The 14513-nt window shown below is 39.1% G+C and overlaps 1 protein-coding gene across 1 annotated transcript; it reads left to right on the forward strand.

Annotated features, from left to right (window-relative positions):
• The first annotated feature begins 3211 nt into the window (after positions 1-3211).
• Positions 3212-7455, forward strand: LOC125265921 (gastrula zinc finger protein XlCGF52.1-like). The gene is made up of 3 exons (XM_048186504.1): positions 3212-3218; positions 4460-4626; positions 5601-7455. Exons 1-3 carry the CDS (start codon positions 3212-3214, stop codon positions 6585-6587), a joined length of 1161 nt encoding a protein of 386 aa, XP_048042461.1. The 3' UTR covers positions 6588-7455.
• Positions 7456-14513: the final 7058 nt, after the last annotated feature.

Below are 14513 nucleotides of genomic sequence, written 5' to 3' on the forward strand. Positions count from 1 at the left end.
TAGTTGCTTATTTGGGCTTGATCCCCAGCTCCATAATAAGTTGTCAAGCAGATATTTTCTATATGTTATTTAAATGTAGGAGTTTGTCTAGCCTGTTCTCTCTGTCCTCCCCTTTCCCCATACACACAGGAGACAGCATTTTTTTTCTCGTGATCACGACATAAAAGTTCTTTTTACAATGATTGATTCTGAAACACACTGTACCCGGATTCTACTGTTGCTATAGTAACGAACACAACTTTGACGCGCATCTGATCGGCGGATAAAACATGCGCTCATATATCTTGCCAGCTAAATATTTACTTCACTTAATTATAAAGTTTACAATAAATAAATACATATAGGCTAATCAATCATTGTTCAATAAATGTACGGTGTTTATGTGTGTTGTTTCCTACAAATGTAGAAAGTACAATAGGTTACACACTATCACTGAATTAAATGACATATGCTATAAATCATATTTCCTATACATTGAGTGACATTTTTAGGTAAACGAACACTGAAACTGCGATGATTAAAATAGCGTCTTAAAGATACACAGGTTCAAACAGAATACTGTAGGTGACATCAAAATTAGTTTTAATAAACAATGGGGGTTGGGGGGGTCCGTAGAAAAAGTCGCTTGTTTTGGGCTTGTTTTCACAGGCCTTTTTGCTTATTTGTCTCGCGAGATCTGGAAACACTGCTTTAGGCGCGCTCTTTCCTCTCAGTCAGTCAGATCACGCTGAACTAAACTGAGGTGAGGATTGTCCGGTTGGTCAGAGCCAAAGCCCAAAGGTAACAATATTTCTACATATTAGTTGATGTTTATGTTAAAAACTGTTCTTTGGGGTGTTTTAACTTCATTTACAATGTGGGATTACACCGATGTGCCGTTTTTTTTTAAAAGCTGTTTTCTACCCTGAGCATGTGAAGTTTCATAAATGTTCTTACATAAAATAACAGTTCACGCTAAACTAAACTGAGATGATGATGTCCGGTGGCTCACAGAGCCAAAGATGATGAAGTTTGTTAATATTAATTCTTCGTCTGTCCAGTGAGTCATAGAAGTTTGGTGTTACACCAACACTGTAAGATTTCTATTAGAGGTTATTAGAGGTTTTGGGATTTTGAGTAGAGTTTAATTACAGGTCTGTTAAATATTTATCTTTTACTGCTTTCTCCTTCAGAAGCATACCAATTTTAAGTTAACAGTTATTACATGATTATTTTATTGCTGTATTACATTTACACGGGCTACTGTGGATCATCTATGAAAAGATTTCCAAACAGCACTGGATGAAAGAGGAACATAAACATACATGAACAACGTGTGGAACATGCACAGTTTTACATGCATATGCACTACTGTTCATCTACAGTATCTTCTGCTCACTCATAATATATATATATATATGAAGAAATAATTTACTCAGAGTTTTACGCCAAATACAATACCTGCATTTAAAAAAAAAAAAAAAAAAAACGGATCAAGCAAGAAGTCTTCACCACAATGTTCTGTTACAATCTTTACATTTTATAGTTTGCATGGGTTACAGAGTGTTTCACTTAGTACAGGCTTTCCTTATTTGAGTATAGAAATCAAACTTTACATCCCCAGATTCCAGTTGCTCTTTAGACATATTCATCTTAGGTCATTTCTTTCTGGTGTTCTATATTAATGCCTTGTCCAAATAACCACACTTGTGGTCTTGGCCACTTGAGAGCGCCAGGAAGAAACATTACACATTACTGCTTCTGCTTCTGAGTGTTCAAGGCTAAGCATATCCCATCATGCATTATGTTTGGGAACTCACATGCCCCGAAATCATGAGGTGTCATTGAAATTAATTATATAGTACATATAATTTGGTAGTAATATATAAAGTATTGAACTTTTTATTAATGCAAAGATGAGTAGGCTATGAGCATTGTGTACAACATTTGCAAATGCTCACATTTTTAAAATTGTGTCTTCTGAACAGATATTTAGAAGTGTATTTTAAAATGCATAGTATTGAAAATAATAAAAATAATTTGCAAGACTATAAATGTGTCCCATCGGGTAATCAAAAGTTCTACACACACTTGCAGTCTTTACACCTATTTGAAAACTAGAGCCAAATACATGAAATACGTCATGTAAGTAGACAAGTGGTCAACTGCCAAGACTGCAAGTGTGGGTATTTGGACAGGGATAAGTCTTTGCTGCAAAGCATAAAATACATCTTTTGATGGCAGTTTGCCGTTTGGACTTATTTTAACTAGCTAGAGGCACTGGTTCCCTTTTTTTGCCTCATTGTTTTGGAACCCACAGGATGTCAGTTGCAGTTACAGCGCTGAGGCTCTATAGTAAGAGTCTCAACCTTGCCTGTGGCATTTCCCAGCTTGACCTCAAAACCAGTTTGAGCAACCGATCCTTTCACAGGTTTCATTAGTCTTTTGTTAAATCTCTCTTGCTGTCTAATAATAAGTACAAACTGTGTTAAATAGAATTTGCAAGCAAAAAGGTTTCTGTCCAACAGTGTTTTTTTCTACTTTGCCACAGTAAAGAATGCAAATATTATAGGCCTATTTCAAACCAAAAGAAGAAACGTTTATAATCCCCAGCATGAGTGAAGGTTTGGAAAAGGAAACAAGAGATTCCATGTTCAGTGGAATAACTAATGGAATAAATTCTTTGATAATCGGGTGACTAGATTGCGGTTCACAAAACAGAATACAAAGCTGACAAAGCTTAAATTTATGGACTCATGTATGGAGTCATGCGGCATGAATCCAAATGTTTCCATGGTGATGTCACATTTAATTGCTAATCTATTATTTATTTTGTAAACAAAGATTTGTGCTTCACTTGTGTCATATTTACGTAAATACTGGCACAGCCCTATCAGCAGTACCAAATGAACCCGGTACTCCCAATACCACAGAAATGCTGGTTTTGTCACTTTTTCAAAATTTCAGTGCTTTCACTTTTGACAACACTAAAGCCAACACTTGAGAGTTTACAGTTCTAGACTCAGACTGTTATTAATATGGAGATATATAAGTTCAAGCATAAAAATAAATAAATTAATAATATATTTTTAAATGTATAAATATTATGTGAATGAAGTACAACATCTTATAACCACAACTAAAGTAAAGCCACAAGTGTGGTCATGCTTCATTTCAAATCTGAGGAAGATATCTCTACAACTATGCATTTTACGAAGCATATTGTAAGACCATGTCATGTGAGTTTTTATCAAGGCTGTTTAGATGCTAATCATAATGTTATTTCCCTGTAAACACTTACTTGCAGCTTTCTAACTAGTCTTCTAACAAATTTCAAAATTCCATTGATTCACAAGCTTGCAATTTGATTTGATTTTCATTAATTTACGATTTAATAATGATTATTTTGGATATATAAGGAACAGCTCAAGCTAAACTAATGCTGTAAAATATAGCCTATATGTGAATCAGTTCTACATTACTATTGAAGGTTAAAATTAACTGATTTGTATACAAAAGTTGAAGTTAAGGAAGTTTTTATACTAATAAAGTTAAAATACTAACTTTACAATTACAATGTAATTATATTTCTACTCCAATTCGTTTTTTGAAATACATTATTTAAATGGTGGTTGTTATAAAAACATTACATTACATATTGAAGAACATTAAAAATTATAATGAATGTGTAATATTGTGCATATATTTAGCAAAACGCTCCTCTCTGGAGTTGAGTTTTATTGCAGATTAATGAGTTATGGTCACTGAATATGGTTTTTTTGAGGTAAATGTGACATCACATGACATTGCTTATTGACGTCTTTTGCTGTTGAAACACGGATTGAGTGATTCCATGAGACAGGATACGGATTTTGTTAAGTTGTACTGTATCTTGCAACATACCTTTGGGTGTTCATTCAGGTTTATTTCACGCTGTAACCGTATTAAATCAGAGGATATTATCTGTTCATGTGCGGTTCGTGTTGCCACCTCTCTTGAACTGAGGCACTACAGCGATCTGTCATGCCACATTAAACAGCGCCAAAACGGTTATTTTTGAATTTCATAATAAAATGGACAGGATTTGCCATTTATTGGATTGGAGGAGCGCTACAATGTTCTGTTCATTCATCAATGCCTGACTAATCGATTCTTGGGATTTAAAAATTGATATAAGTTTGTAAAAATTAGAACTGATTAAAATTGTGAAATCGATATATAGCAAAGTTCCTTGATTATGCCGGAATTAAAGTATAGTTCCTAGCCATATCCTAGCCGCCGATTTCCTCCACCTACCCCTCCAGTGGGTATTCCCCTGTGGTTCTGCCAGGCCCTAAGCCCAAACCACCCAAGAAGAAGTCCACCGCGAGGCCCAGACAGCCGAAAAAGATGGTCGCTGCCTGACCAGAGCCTCCAGTTCAGCCTGCCACCAAGCAGCCCAAGTCTCCAGTGAATCCTGTCCATGAGCCCGCTCCCTCAGCCTACGAGCCTGCTCCTCCAGCCTTCGACGAGCCCTCTCTGTCCTTCGACGAGCCCTCTCCGGCCCTTGACAAACCAGCTCCTGCCCCCCCAACATATTTCAGTCCACAAATCCCTACCTGCCAGCACAGAATCCCCCAAGAATATTTTTTGGGGGGCCATATACCTGTGGGTGGGTTTCCAGCTCATCCATGGCCGCCTACAGACTCTAACTCGCCATAGCCGCCCACGGTCCCTGACCCGCCATGGCCGCCTTTGGCCACTGACTCGCCATGGGTGCCCAAGGCTTCGGATCTGCCCTTGAGACCTCCGCATCTGCCTGCACTCCCCTCAGTCACAGTTAGGTCTTCAGGGCGCCCACCCCCCCTTCCCGGTTGTTCCATCTACAGGGAGGTAATGTCACAGTTCCCTTCCATTCCGGACTCCAACTCCCATCATCCTCCCTGTCTCACACCTGCACGTACTTCCCTATCAGCTCACCATCATCATGGGTTCCCCACACCTGGATCACCTCATCATCTCTCCCTTATAATGGACTCACTCACTGCACTCCCTTGTCGGTTCTATTGTTTATCTTATGTTGTGTTGTAACTTTCCTAAAATAACAATATAGAGATTTACACCAAATTATTTTTGTGTGAATGAGTTGAATTTATGAATTCACATTTGTGTAACCGGTGGCTGAAGAGTTATCCTGGCTTAAATGTTTGTTTAATGGTAGACCTAATTCTACTTGGCACCCAAATTAACTAAAATTCAACTACATTTCAATTAAGCTCCTTTTGTTTAGGCGTGTAACCGTTACATGCCGTTGATTAAATATATTTAAGTTCTCATTGCAGAAACATGGGATTTGTCTATAAAGTTTTAAAAAAAAATAATTGAAGATCAATTTCCTCATTCATAGAAAGTTTCAGGGACATTACCTAACATTCATATATTTATATATAAAAAAAAGTATTTTATATCTATATAGTATTTTGTAGTTTATGCTATTATGCCAGGGCTCGCTTGTTATGTATATATGTATATTTCTCTCTTTGGATTATTTTGATGTACTGAAAATGAAATTAATTATTTTTTCTTTCATTTCAGACCTGATGGAAGAGAGCGAGGAGAGTGAAGAACTGAGTGAAGTAGAGGAGAAACATCATGACAAACCTGGAGAAAAACCTTTGAGTCACTCAAAGACTAAAAAGACACTTTTAAACAAAAGAAGAGCCAAGAAATCTACAACCTGCACTCAGTGTGGGAAGAGTTTATCAACCAAACGAAGTCTTGGTGTTCACATGAAGATCCACACCGGAGAGAAGCCGTTCACATGTGATCAGTGTGGGAAGAGTTTCATGCTATCACAACAACTGAAAAGACACATGAAGATCCACACCGGAGAGAGGCCGTTCATGTGTGATCAATGTGAAAAGAGCTTCCAATACAAACGTAGTCTTGAGATTCACATGAAGATCCACACTGGAGAGAAGCTGTTCAAGTGTGATCAATGTGGCAAAACATTTTTTACCTTATCAAACCTGAAGACACACATGTCAGTTCATATGAAGCAGAAGCCATATTTATGTTTTGTGTGTGAAAAGAGTTTTTCACGGCTGCAAACTTTACAAGCACATCAGAAAACACACACCGGTGTGAGAGAGTACATGTGCTTTGAGTGTGAGAAGACTTTTATTAGAGGGAGTGATTTAAAACAACACCAGAGAATTCACACTGGAGAAAAACCTTATGAGTGTTTACATTGTGACAAGAGATTCAGTCTGTCAGCACATCTGAAAAGACACAAGAGGATCCACACTGGAGAAAAACCTTACAAGTGTTCACACTGTGACAAGAGATTCAATTGTTCAGCATCTCTGAAAAGACATGAGAGGATCCACATTGGAGAAAAACCTTACAAGTGTTCACACTGTGACAAGAGATTCAGTCTGTCATCACCTCTTAAAATACATGAGAGGATCCACACTGGAGAAAAACCTTACAAGTGTTCACAGTGTGACAAGAGATTCAGTGTGTCAGAAATTCTGAAAAGACATGAGAGGATCTACACTGGAGAAAAACCTTACAAGTGTTCACAGTGTGACAAGAGATTCAGTGTGTCAAATTCTGAAAAGACATGAGAAGATACACAGCAGAAAGACGCCACACACATAAGACTGGAGAAACTGGAAGATAGGGCTACTCTCTGAGAAAACAAAGTAAATTAACATTTGAACTCTCTTGTAAAATTAGCATCCCCAACCCAAGACGCAATCACCTCAATATTGTCTTAATTTACATTTCTTTCCCTTTGTCGCCTCTTCCCCCATCTCTTCTCCCCCCACGCTGAGATCATCTGAAATTCATATACATGTTTGGTATAATTTGAAATGTCTCAGTGTGACTGGTAAGAGGTCTCATTCCCACAGAGGTTAACCCAAAGGTAATAAAGGTTTTAAGAGTTTAGAGATATTTTGCTTTCTGTGGAGGGTGAATCCTCTGCCAATTGGTCTTCCATGCAAATTGTCCTATTCTTCTAAGTTTGGGTCAATTGGGAGTTTTATGGAGTGTTTTATGGAGTCTTGTTCTCATCTATCTCTGGATCTACCGCTACCTGGTCTGGATGCTGACCAACATCTTAGTCTTCTAAATTCTGCCTGGCTCGATTGTTGTTTAAAGACGTCTATCAGCCTATCAGTCTGCTGCTAAGTCTGCTAAGGCTACTTATTTTTCTGATTTAAGGCAAGACACGGCAGGTGAAAACATTGTTTTTTCATGCAGTGGTCACTTTTGAGATTTTGGGCCAGTTTGCTCCCTTAACATGTAAGCTTTCATGTCAAAATAAAAAATATGTCAACATTACACATTAAGGTGGTTATTTCATTATATTTTGTCAACTTGCGCCTTTAGATTTCTATCGGAAATCACCAAAAGTTAGCATTCTAACGCGAGCTCCCGTGCCGTCTCCATTCACAGAAACATGTCATGCTTCGTATCATTGTAAAGCTCTCAGTCTCATTAACAGCGCTGTCTAATCCAAATATGGACATTTCCTTTGTAGAAATAACCAACCGTGAAAGTTTGCCGGGGAATCTACAGCCGAAAACCACATCTGATTGATCGCTGTGAATTTCCGACTACGTGATTGGTTCTCAGGCGTCACGCTTCCTTGTTTATTCTGCACCTGAGAGAAAATGCCGACAACACCGAAATCAAAATACGGCAACAGCTGTCACTTGCAAGAGCTAGTAAAATGAAAGTAAACAACAGATTAGACGATGAAACCCCATCAGCGAGTGTCTCATCGCGTAACCTATTGTTTGGAAAGGGAAAGAGTGTGTTGGAGGGATTGGGAATGACATCCGCGCCACACAGGAATATGGCTCATAATTCACGTCACACGATTGTATGAATTACTGTAGTCATGTGTTTGTGTTGTCCTAACTGTGCTGGATCAGGGCTGAAAATTAACATCGATCCACAGAATCATGGGTTCTGTAGTAGTGTGTTGCTGGAGTGTAGTCTGTGTGAGAGAGATAGGTAGGCCTACTGCAGAAGTTTGCAGTTTTTGTGACTGCTGTTATGTGTGTTTGTTATGGTAGTTCTCTTCAGCTTAAGGCTATTGTTATTAATAATTTATTCATTTATCAATTTCCATGTGTTTTAAATATTACATAATACTGATATTAATAAACTGAATATATATTTTGTTTGTAGGTTGGGGGTTTCAATAGAAATAAATGAACTTATACAATATAAAAACTTTAAAGGCCGTTTTCTCAAAATGAGTTTTTTCTCACTCTCAGAGTCAGATATATCCACTTCAGTAGCACCTACAAGCACCAACTTTTCCAGACTTATACTTAACTATATTCTGAAGGCAGAGGGATTTGTTGATATATCATTCCTATCCTGAATTATGGGTCATTTTACTCAAAAAAACATGGCGAAAATAGGTTTTTTTAAGGCTATTGTCAGTATTCTCTAATTTACTAAAGCACAAAATAAGATATCCAGAATCCCTTCTGTAAAAGCCCTTTCATCTAATATGTCAACAAATATAACCAAAAATTTTAAACCTGGACCATTCCAATTTTCAGATTTTGTTTTTGGAAATGTATGCAAATGAGCATATATTTAAGTATATAAGGCCTCATTTGCATATTAAAACATAAATTTACACAAAATTTGTAATACATTTTTTTCTTATGTTTATGCCAGTAATAAACTGGAGAAGTTTCACAGTGATATCTTTTAATTTAAAAAAAATCCCTATTCACCTGTAGTGTCTCGCCTTAATTTTAAAAAAGACATTTTACTCCTAAAGTTCTGTTCTCAGTTATTAATTCTGTTGTTAATCCTTCTGGCCCCGATGTACTTCAAACAATTTTTTTTTTTTCCATTCTTTGTTTAGGGGTAAAACAAAGTTCTTGCCTCAACGAACTCAACAGATCAAATGACTCCGAAGACTTTGACGCTAATGAAGGCAGAGTTTCTGCACACACCTCCTATTACGTTATCGTCACAGACCAATGGTAGTACGAAGGTGTTTTGCAGCTGAAGTGAACTTTTCCTGAAGGTTCGCTTTGGCAAGTCATTTCAAACTTCCAAAAAGAAAACAAAACGAACTTCGTTTTGGCTTGATTTTGTTCGAAATGACGTCATCAGTTCGTTCTTCGATTTCAAGTGAAGTATATCGGGGCCTTAACACTGTGCCTGTTGCCTTCAATGCTCTATGTGAAAGCTTATTGAGACACTTCATTGATAAAATCTCTAATTGAAAGACCCAAAGTCCATTCTCCATATTGAACCCCCTCCTTTTTTCTGCATCCTGTTTCTTGTGATGTTTTTGAATCCATCTCCTCACAATCACTCAAAGACATCATTGCTAAACTTATTTTTTTTAATTAATTGCTGACACTGCCGGGCCAGTTATGTTGTCTTTTTTCAATAAGTGCCTTTTAACTGGCACTGTTCCTGCTACTCTTAAAGTTGCTATTGTCACTCTGCTTCTCTGAAGTAGCAGCCATCTTGTGATGAGGCTCTGGAGTGGCAGCCATCTTGTGATAAGGCTCTGGAGTGGCGGCCACCTTGTGATGAGGCTCTGGAGTGGCGGCCACCTTGTGATGAGGCTCTGGAGTGGTGGCCATCTTGCAACGAGGCTCTGGAATGGCGGCCACCTTGTGATGAGGCTCTGATGTGGCGGCCATCTTGTGATGAGGCTCTGGAGTGGCGGCCACCTTGTGATGAGGCTCTGAAGTGGCAGCCATCTTGTGATGAAGCTCTGGAGTGGCGGCCATCTTGTGATGAGGCTCTGGAGTGGCGGCCACCTTGTGATGAGGCTCTGGAGTGGCGGCCATCTTGTGATGAGGCTCTGGAGTGGCGGCCACCTTGTGATGAGGCTCTGGAGTGGCGGCCACCTTGTGATGAGGCTCTGGAGTGGTGGCCATCTTGCAACGAGGCTCTGGAATGGCGGCCACCTTGTGATGAGGCTCTGATGTGGCAGCCATCTTGTGATGAGGCTCTGGAGTGGCGGCCACCTTGTGACGAGGCTCTGAAGTGGCAGCCATCTTGTGATGAGGCTCTGGAGTGGCAGCCACCTTGTGACGAGGCTCTGAAGTGGCGGCCATCTTGTGATGAGGCTCTGGAGTGGTGGCCATCTTGCAACGAGGCTCTGGAATGGCGGCCACCTTGTGATGAGGCTCTGATGTGGCAGCCATCTTGTGATGAGGCTCTGGAGTGGCGGCCACCTTGTGATGAGGCTCTGAAGTGGCAGCCATCTTGTGATGAGGCTCTGGAGTGGCAGCCATCTTGTGATGAGGCTCTGGAGTGGCGGCCATCTTGTGATGAGGCTCTGGAGTGGCGGCCACCTTGTGATGAGGCTCTGGAGTGGCAGCCATCTTGTGATGAGGCTCTGGAGTGGCGGCCACCTTGTGATGAGGATCTGGAGTGGTGGCCATCTTGCGACGAGGTTCTGGAATGGCGGCCAGCCTCATCACTGCACTAAGGACTTGCTGGAGGATAGCAATGGATGGATCCCCAGAAGTGGTCCTCAGCCAGGATGGTGTTGTAATGGTTGGTTCTTCGGTCACCTGCCATGGTGGATAAAAACTGCGGCACACCGGCAATCTTGAATTTGAATGCCTGTACGCACTGTGCATGAGAGGGGTGAGATCAGCGCGCACACGAGCTTGATTGACACTGCTAAGACATTCCTCTTGGCTCTGATTGGTTGTTTCTTACCGGGAGCGGTGTATTTCTGCAAATGGCAATAGGACTACTGGGAGGAGCCAGAGGAGCTTGATTTTTTCACAGATTGTCTGTCTCATATTCTACTGTCAGGACATAATGACAGGTTTAACAAATATGTAAAAAATACATTTTTACAAAAGTTACCTACAGTACTGCAGCTTTAATGGTAATCCAGGAAACAAGGGAAACACCATCAAACACAAACATACAATAGTGACGTATAATACAGACAAGAACTGACCAAGACTGAGGGAGAACACAGGGAATATATACAGGGCAAACAGGGGCAAACAAGGGTAATTAATAAGACACAGCTGGGACTAATGAAGTCAAATCAGGGTAACTAAGGGAACCAACTAGTGGCAGGAAAACTGAGAATAAAGAACATGTGACACAGAAAACAAACACAGAACCCTGACACAATGCTCCAATCAAACCTGTGACAGGCGGGTTGTAATTGTCATGCAAAAAGATAAATTGTTTTAATTTAGAATATCAACAACAAATAAGGGAAAATGGGAGTTCATCATTTGATGATGATCAGGGGTGCCATGCTTTTGACTTAATATTGGAATATTACATATTTTAAAATTAAATGTTAACATATCATATCTGCCAGGTATCATTTTAAAGGTGCCCAAGAACATGTTTTCAAAAGATGTAATATAAGTCTTAGGTGTCCCCTGAATGTGTCTGTGAAGTTTCAGCTCAAAATACCCCACCGTTTTTTTTTTATAAATTTTTTTAACTGCCTATTTTGGGACATCATTATAAACGCGCCGATTTATGCAGCGCGGCCCCTTTAAATCTCGTGCTCTCTGCCCACGGAGCTTGTGCTTGCATTAAACAGCTATAAACAAAGTTCACACAGCTAATATAACCCTCAAAATGGATCTTTACAAAGTGTTCGTCATGCAACATGTCTAATCGCGTAAGTAGAGTATTTATTTGGATGTTTACTTTTGATTCTGCATGAGTTTGATTGTGCTCCATGGCTAACGGCTAATGCTACACTGTTGGAGAGATTTATAAAGAATGAAGTTGTGTTTATGAATTATACAGACTGCAAGTGTTTAATAATGAAAATAGCGACGGCTCTTGTCTCCGTGAATACAGTAAGAAACGATGGTAACTTTAACCTCATTTAACAGCACATTAGCAACATGCTAACGAAACATTTAGAAAGACAATTTACAAATATCACTAAAAATATCATGTTATCATGGATCATGTCAGTTATTATTGCTCCATCTGTTATTTTTCGCTATTGTCCTTGCTTGCTTACCTAGTCTGATGATTCAGCTGTGCACAGATCCAGACATTTATACTGGCTGCCCTTGTCTAATGCCTTTCATAATGATAATGTTGGGAATGTGGGCTGGCATATGCAAATATTGGGGGCGTACACCCTGACTGTTACGTAACAGTCGGTGTTATGTTGAGATTCGCCTGTTCTTCTGAGGTCTTTTAAACAAATGAGATTTATATAAGGAGGAGGAAACAATGGAGTTTGAGACTCATTGTATGTCATTTCCATGTACTGAACTCTTGTTATTCAACTATGCCAAGATAAATTCAATTTTTGAATCTAGGGCACCTTCAATGAAGTAAATCCCTTTTAGTTTATGACCCAAGAGCCAACAAATCCACTAGTTTCTTTAGGTTTCTCTGCAAAACTCAGGGCTCAAAACCATGTAAATGATTTAAAATTTGAAAAATAATAGTAAAAAAATCATTCAGTGTTTAAGCCCTAATAACCTACTTTCATATACAATTGGTGAGACACAAAACAATCATATTCATCTTTTCCTCCCCCTTGATCTCCAAACTCTTCTCTATCTGGATCCATCATGGTTTGGGTCTGATTCCTGAAGATTCAATCTCATCTTCAGGCAGAGATGTGTGATATTTCCTAATGATCACCTTCACATCTTTGGGGTAGAAGCCAGTGGCCAGACAGGTTTCAGCTTGGTCTGATAGACTTTTCTTTGCAAACACATGAACATCTGAAGGAGCTGAAAACACAGGAATCAGTTAAGCAATCAGTTCTCTCTCTATAACAGCTGAAGATTATAAAACTATTAAATTTACTCACGGGTGTTTCTGAGTGTTTCGTCTCCATATTCTCTGAATTTGTTAAGTCAGTTCGCTCACTCTCTCTCCAGATAGACTTTGGTGTATTGGATCTACACATTGTCCAATTTTCTCTTGGTTTTTTGAGCTGCATCAACTGGAGTGACCCCATTGAGACTTTAATATCTAAACACAAGTAGTTTTCTCCATCATAACTGAACTCACTGTCACACCACTTCAAAAGCTCCAGCCAAATACACACTAAATGACAAAGCTGTGTTTATTTAATCAAAAATACAGGACAAACAGTAAACTATTATCATCATTTAAAAGAACTGCTTTCTATGTGAATATATAGTAAAATGTAATTTTGTAATAGCACAATTTGATGAAAGCCTCAAATGCTTCAGAAGCCTCAGTTTCACTAGAGGAATGCAGAAGTGTATCCAGAAGTGTATTCACTGGAGTGTATCCAGCACTGTCTTCAGCCTGTGATGCCGAATGCTTTACATGACTCTCATCGGTGCAGGCCTTCTGTTCGTTTACGATAAGGAGGAATTAACCATGGCAATCTCCGTCCACTGAGACATGCAGTACAGCCAGTTGGTGATCCAACGCGAATCAAGATGGCACTGGTAAACACTCGATCTGTGGTAAACAAGACGCTTATTCTACATTATTTTTTCACTTCAAACGATCTGGATTTCTTGTTCGTGACTGAGACTTGGCTGACTGTGGGTGATTTGAGTCCCTTTTCTGATCTTGTGCCTTCAAACTGTACTTTTATAAACTCTCCAAAATCTACTGGAAGGGGTGGCGGGTTAGCATCCGTCCACAAAAGCAGCTTCTGTTGTCGGCCCTTAAAAACTGAGATGTTTTCCAGTTTTGAAGTGCATCTGAAGGTAACTGTTTGCATAGCTACCTAGATAGCTGGGAACATTCTCATAATTTGGCTAACATTGTGGTCAAGGTTCTCTCTAAGTTATGAACAAATGTTCACATTTAGTTAAAACTGAATCTGGACTCAAATGTTTAACAGACATATATTGTCCAGACACTGTATGCAAAAGAGATTGAACATTTCACTACATCAGAATCAGTTCAGAATCTCTCATGTGAATTGTATTGCTGTTTAACTTAAATATCATGTGTTACAGATCTTGTGAGAACAACAGAACGTGATAAACGTGAACGTGAGAACAGTAAGCAAAGCATCATATTCTTCAACAGCATTTTTGTTTTGCATCTTGTTTTAAACTCAAAGGTGGATCCACTACTTTTTTTTCTTCTATCCGTCTGAGCGAATGTCTTGTATATGACACGACTCAATGCTGCCCTCTGAAGCTAGAGTAAGAAAAGCTCTTGTACTTGTAGCGGTGCTTTAGATGTGCTACTCATCTGGAAAATAATGACAGTTGTCCTGTTTTACCTGATAACCTCTCCCAGTAATGAATTAAATTACAGAACTATTTATGTCTGTGTTTCAATGCCAGGACTCCTAGTATTACACTACTATCACTACTACAACAACAATACGAACCCTGGAGCAAAGATTTGTGGTGTTGTCACTATCAGTCTTGACACTATATTCACTAATAATCACCATATTTCAGGGGGTTGATTTAAAAAAAGCGGATCTATTTCATGTAATATCTGACTATCATTGAACAATTATGTTATGTTACACTTGAATATCTTACTCTTGCTTTCTATTCATTCAGTTTTGTTAAACTATGTATAAG

The sequence above is a fragment of the Megalobrama amblycephala genome, linkage group LG1 (genome assembly GCF_018812025.1).
Source record: "Megalobrama amblycephala isolate DHTTF-2021 linkage group LG1, ASM1881202v1, whole genome shotgun sequence".
NCBI classification, from domain to species: domain Eukaryota; kingdom Metazoa; phylum Chordata; class Actinopteri; order Cypriniformes; family Xenocyprididae; genus Megalobrama; species Megalobrama amblycephala.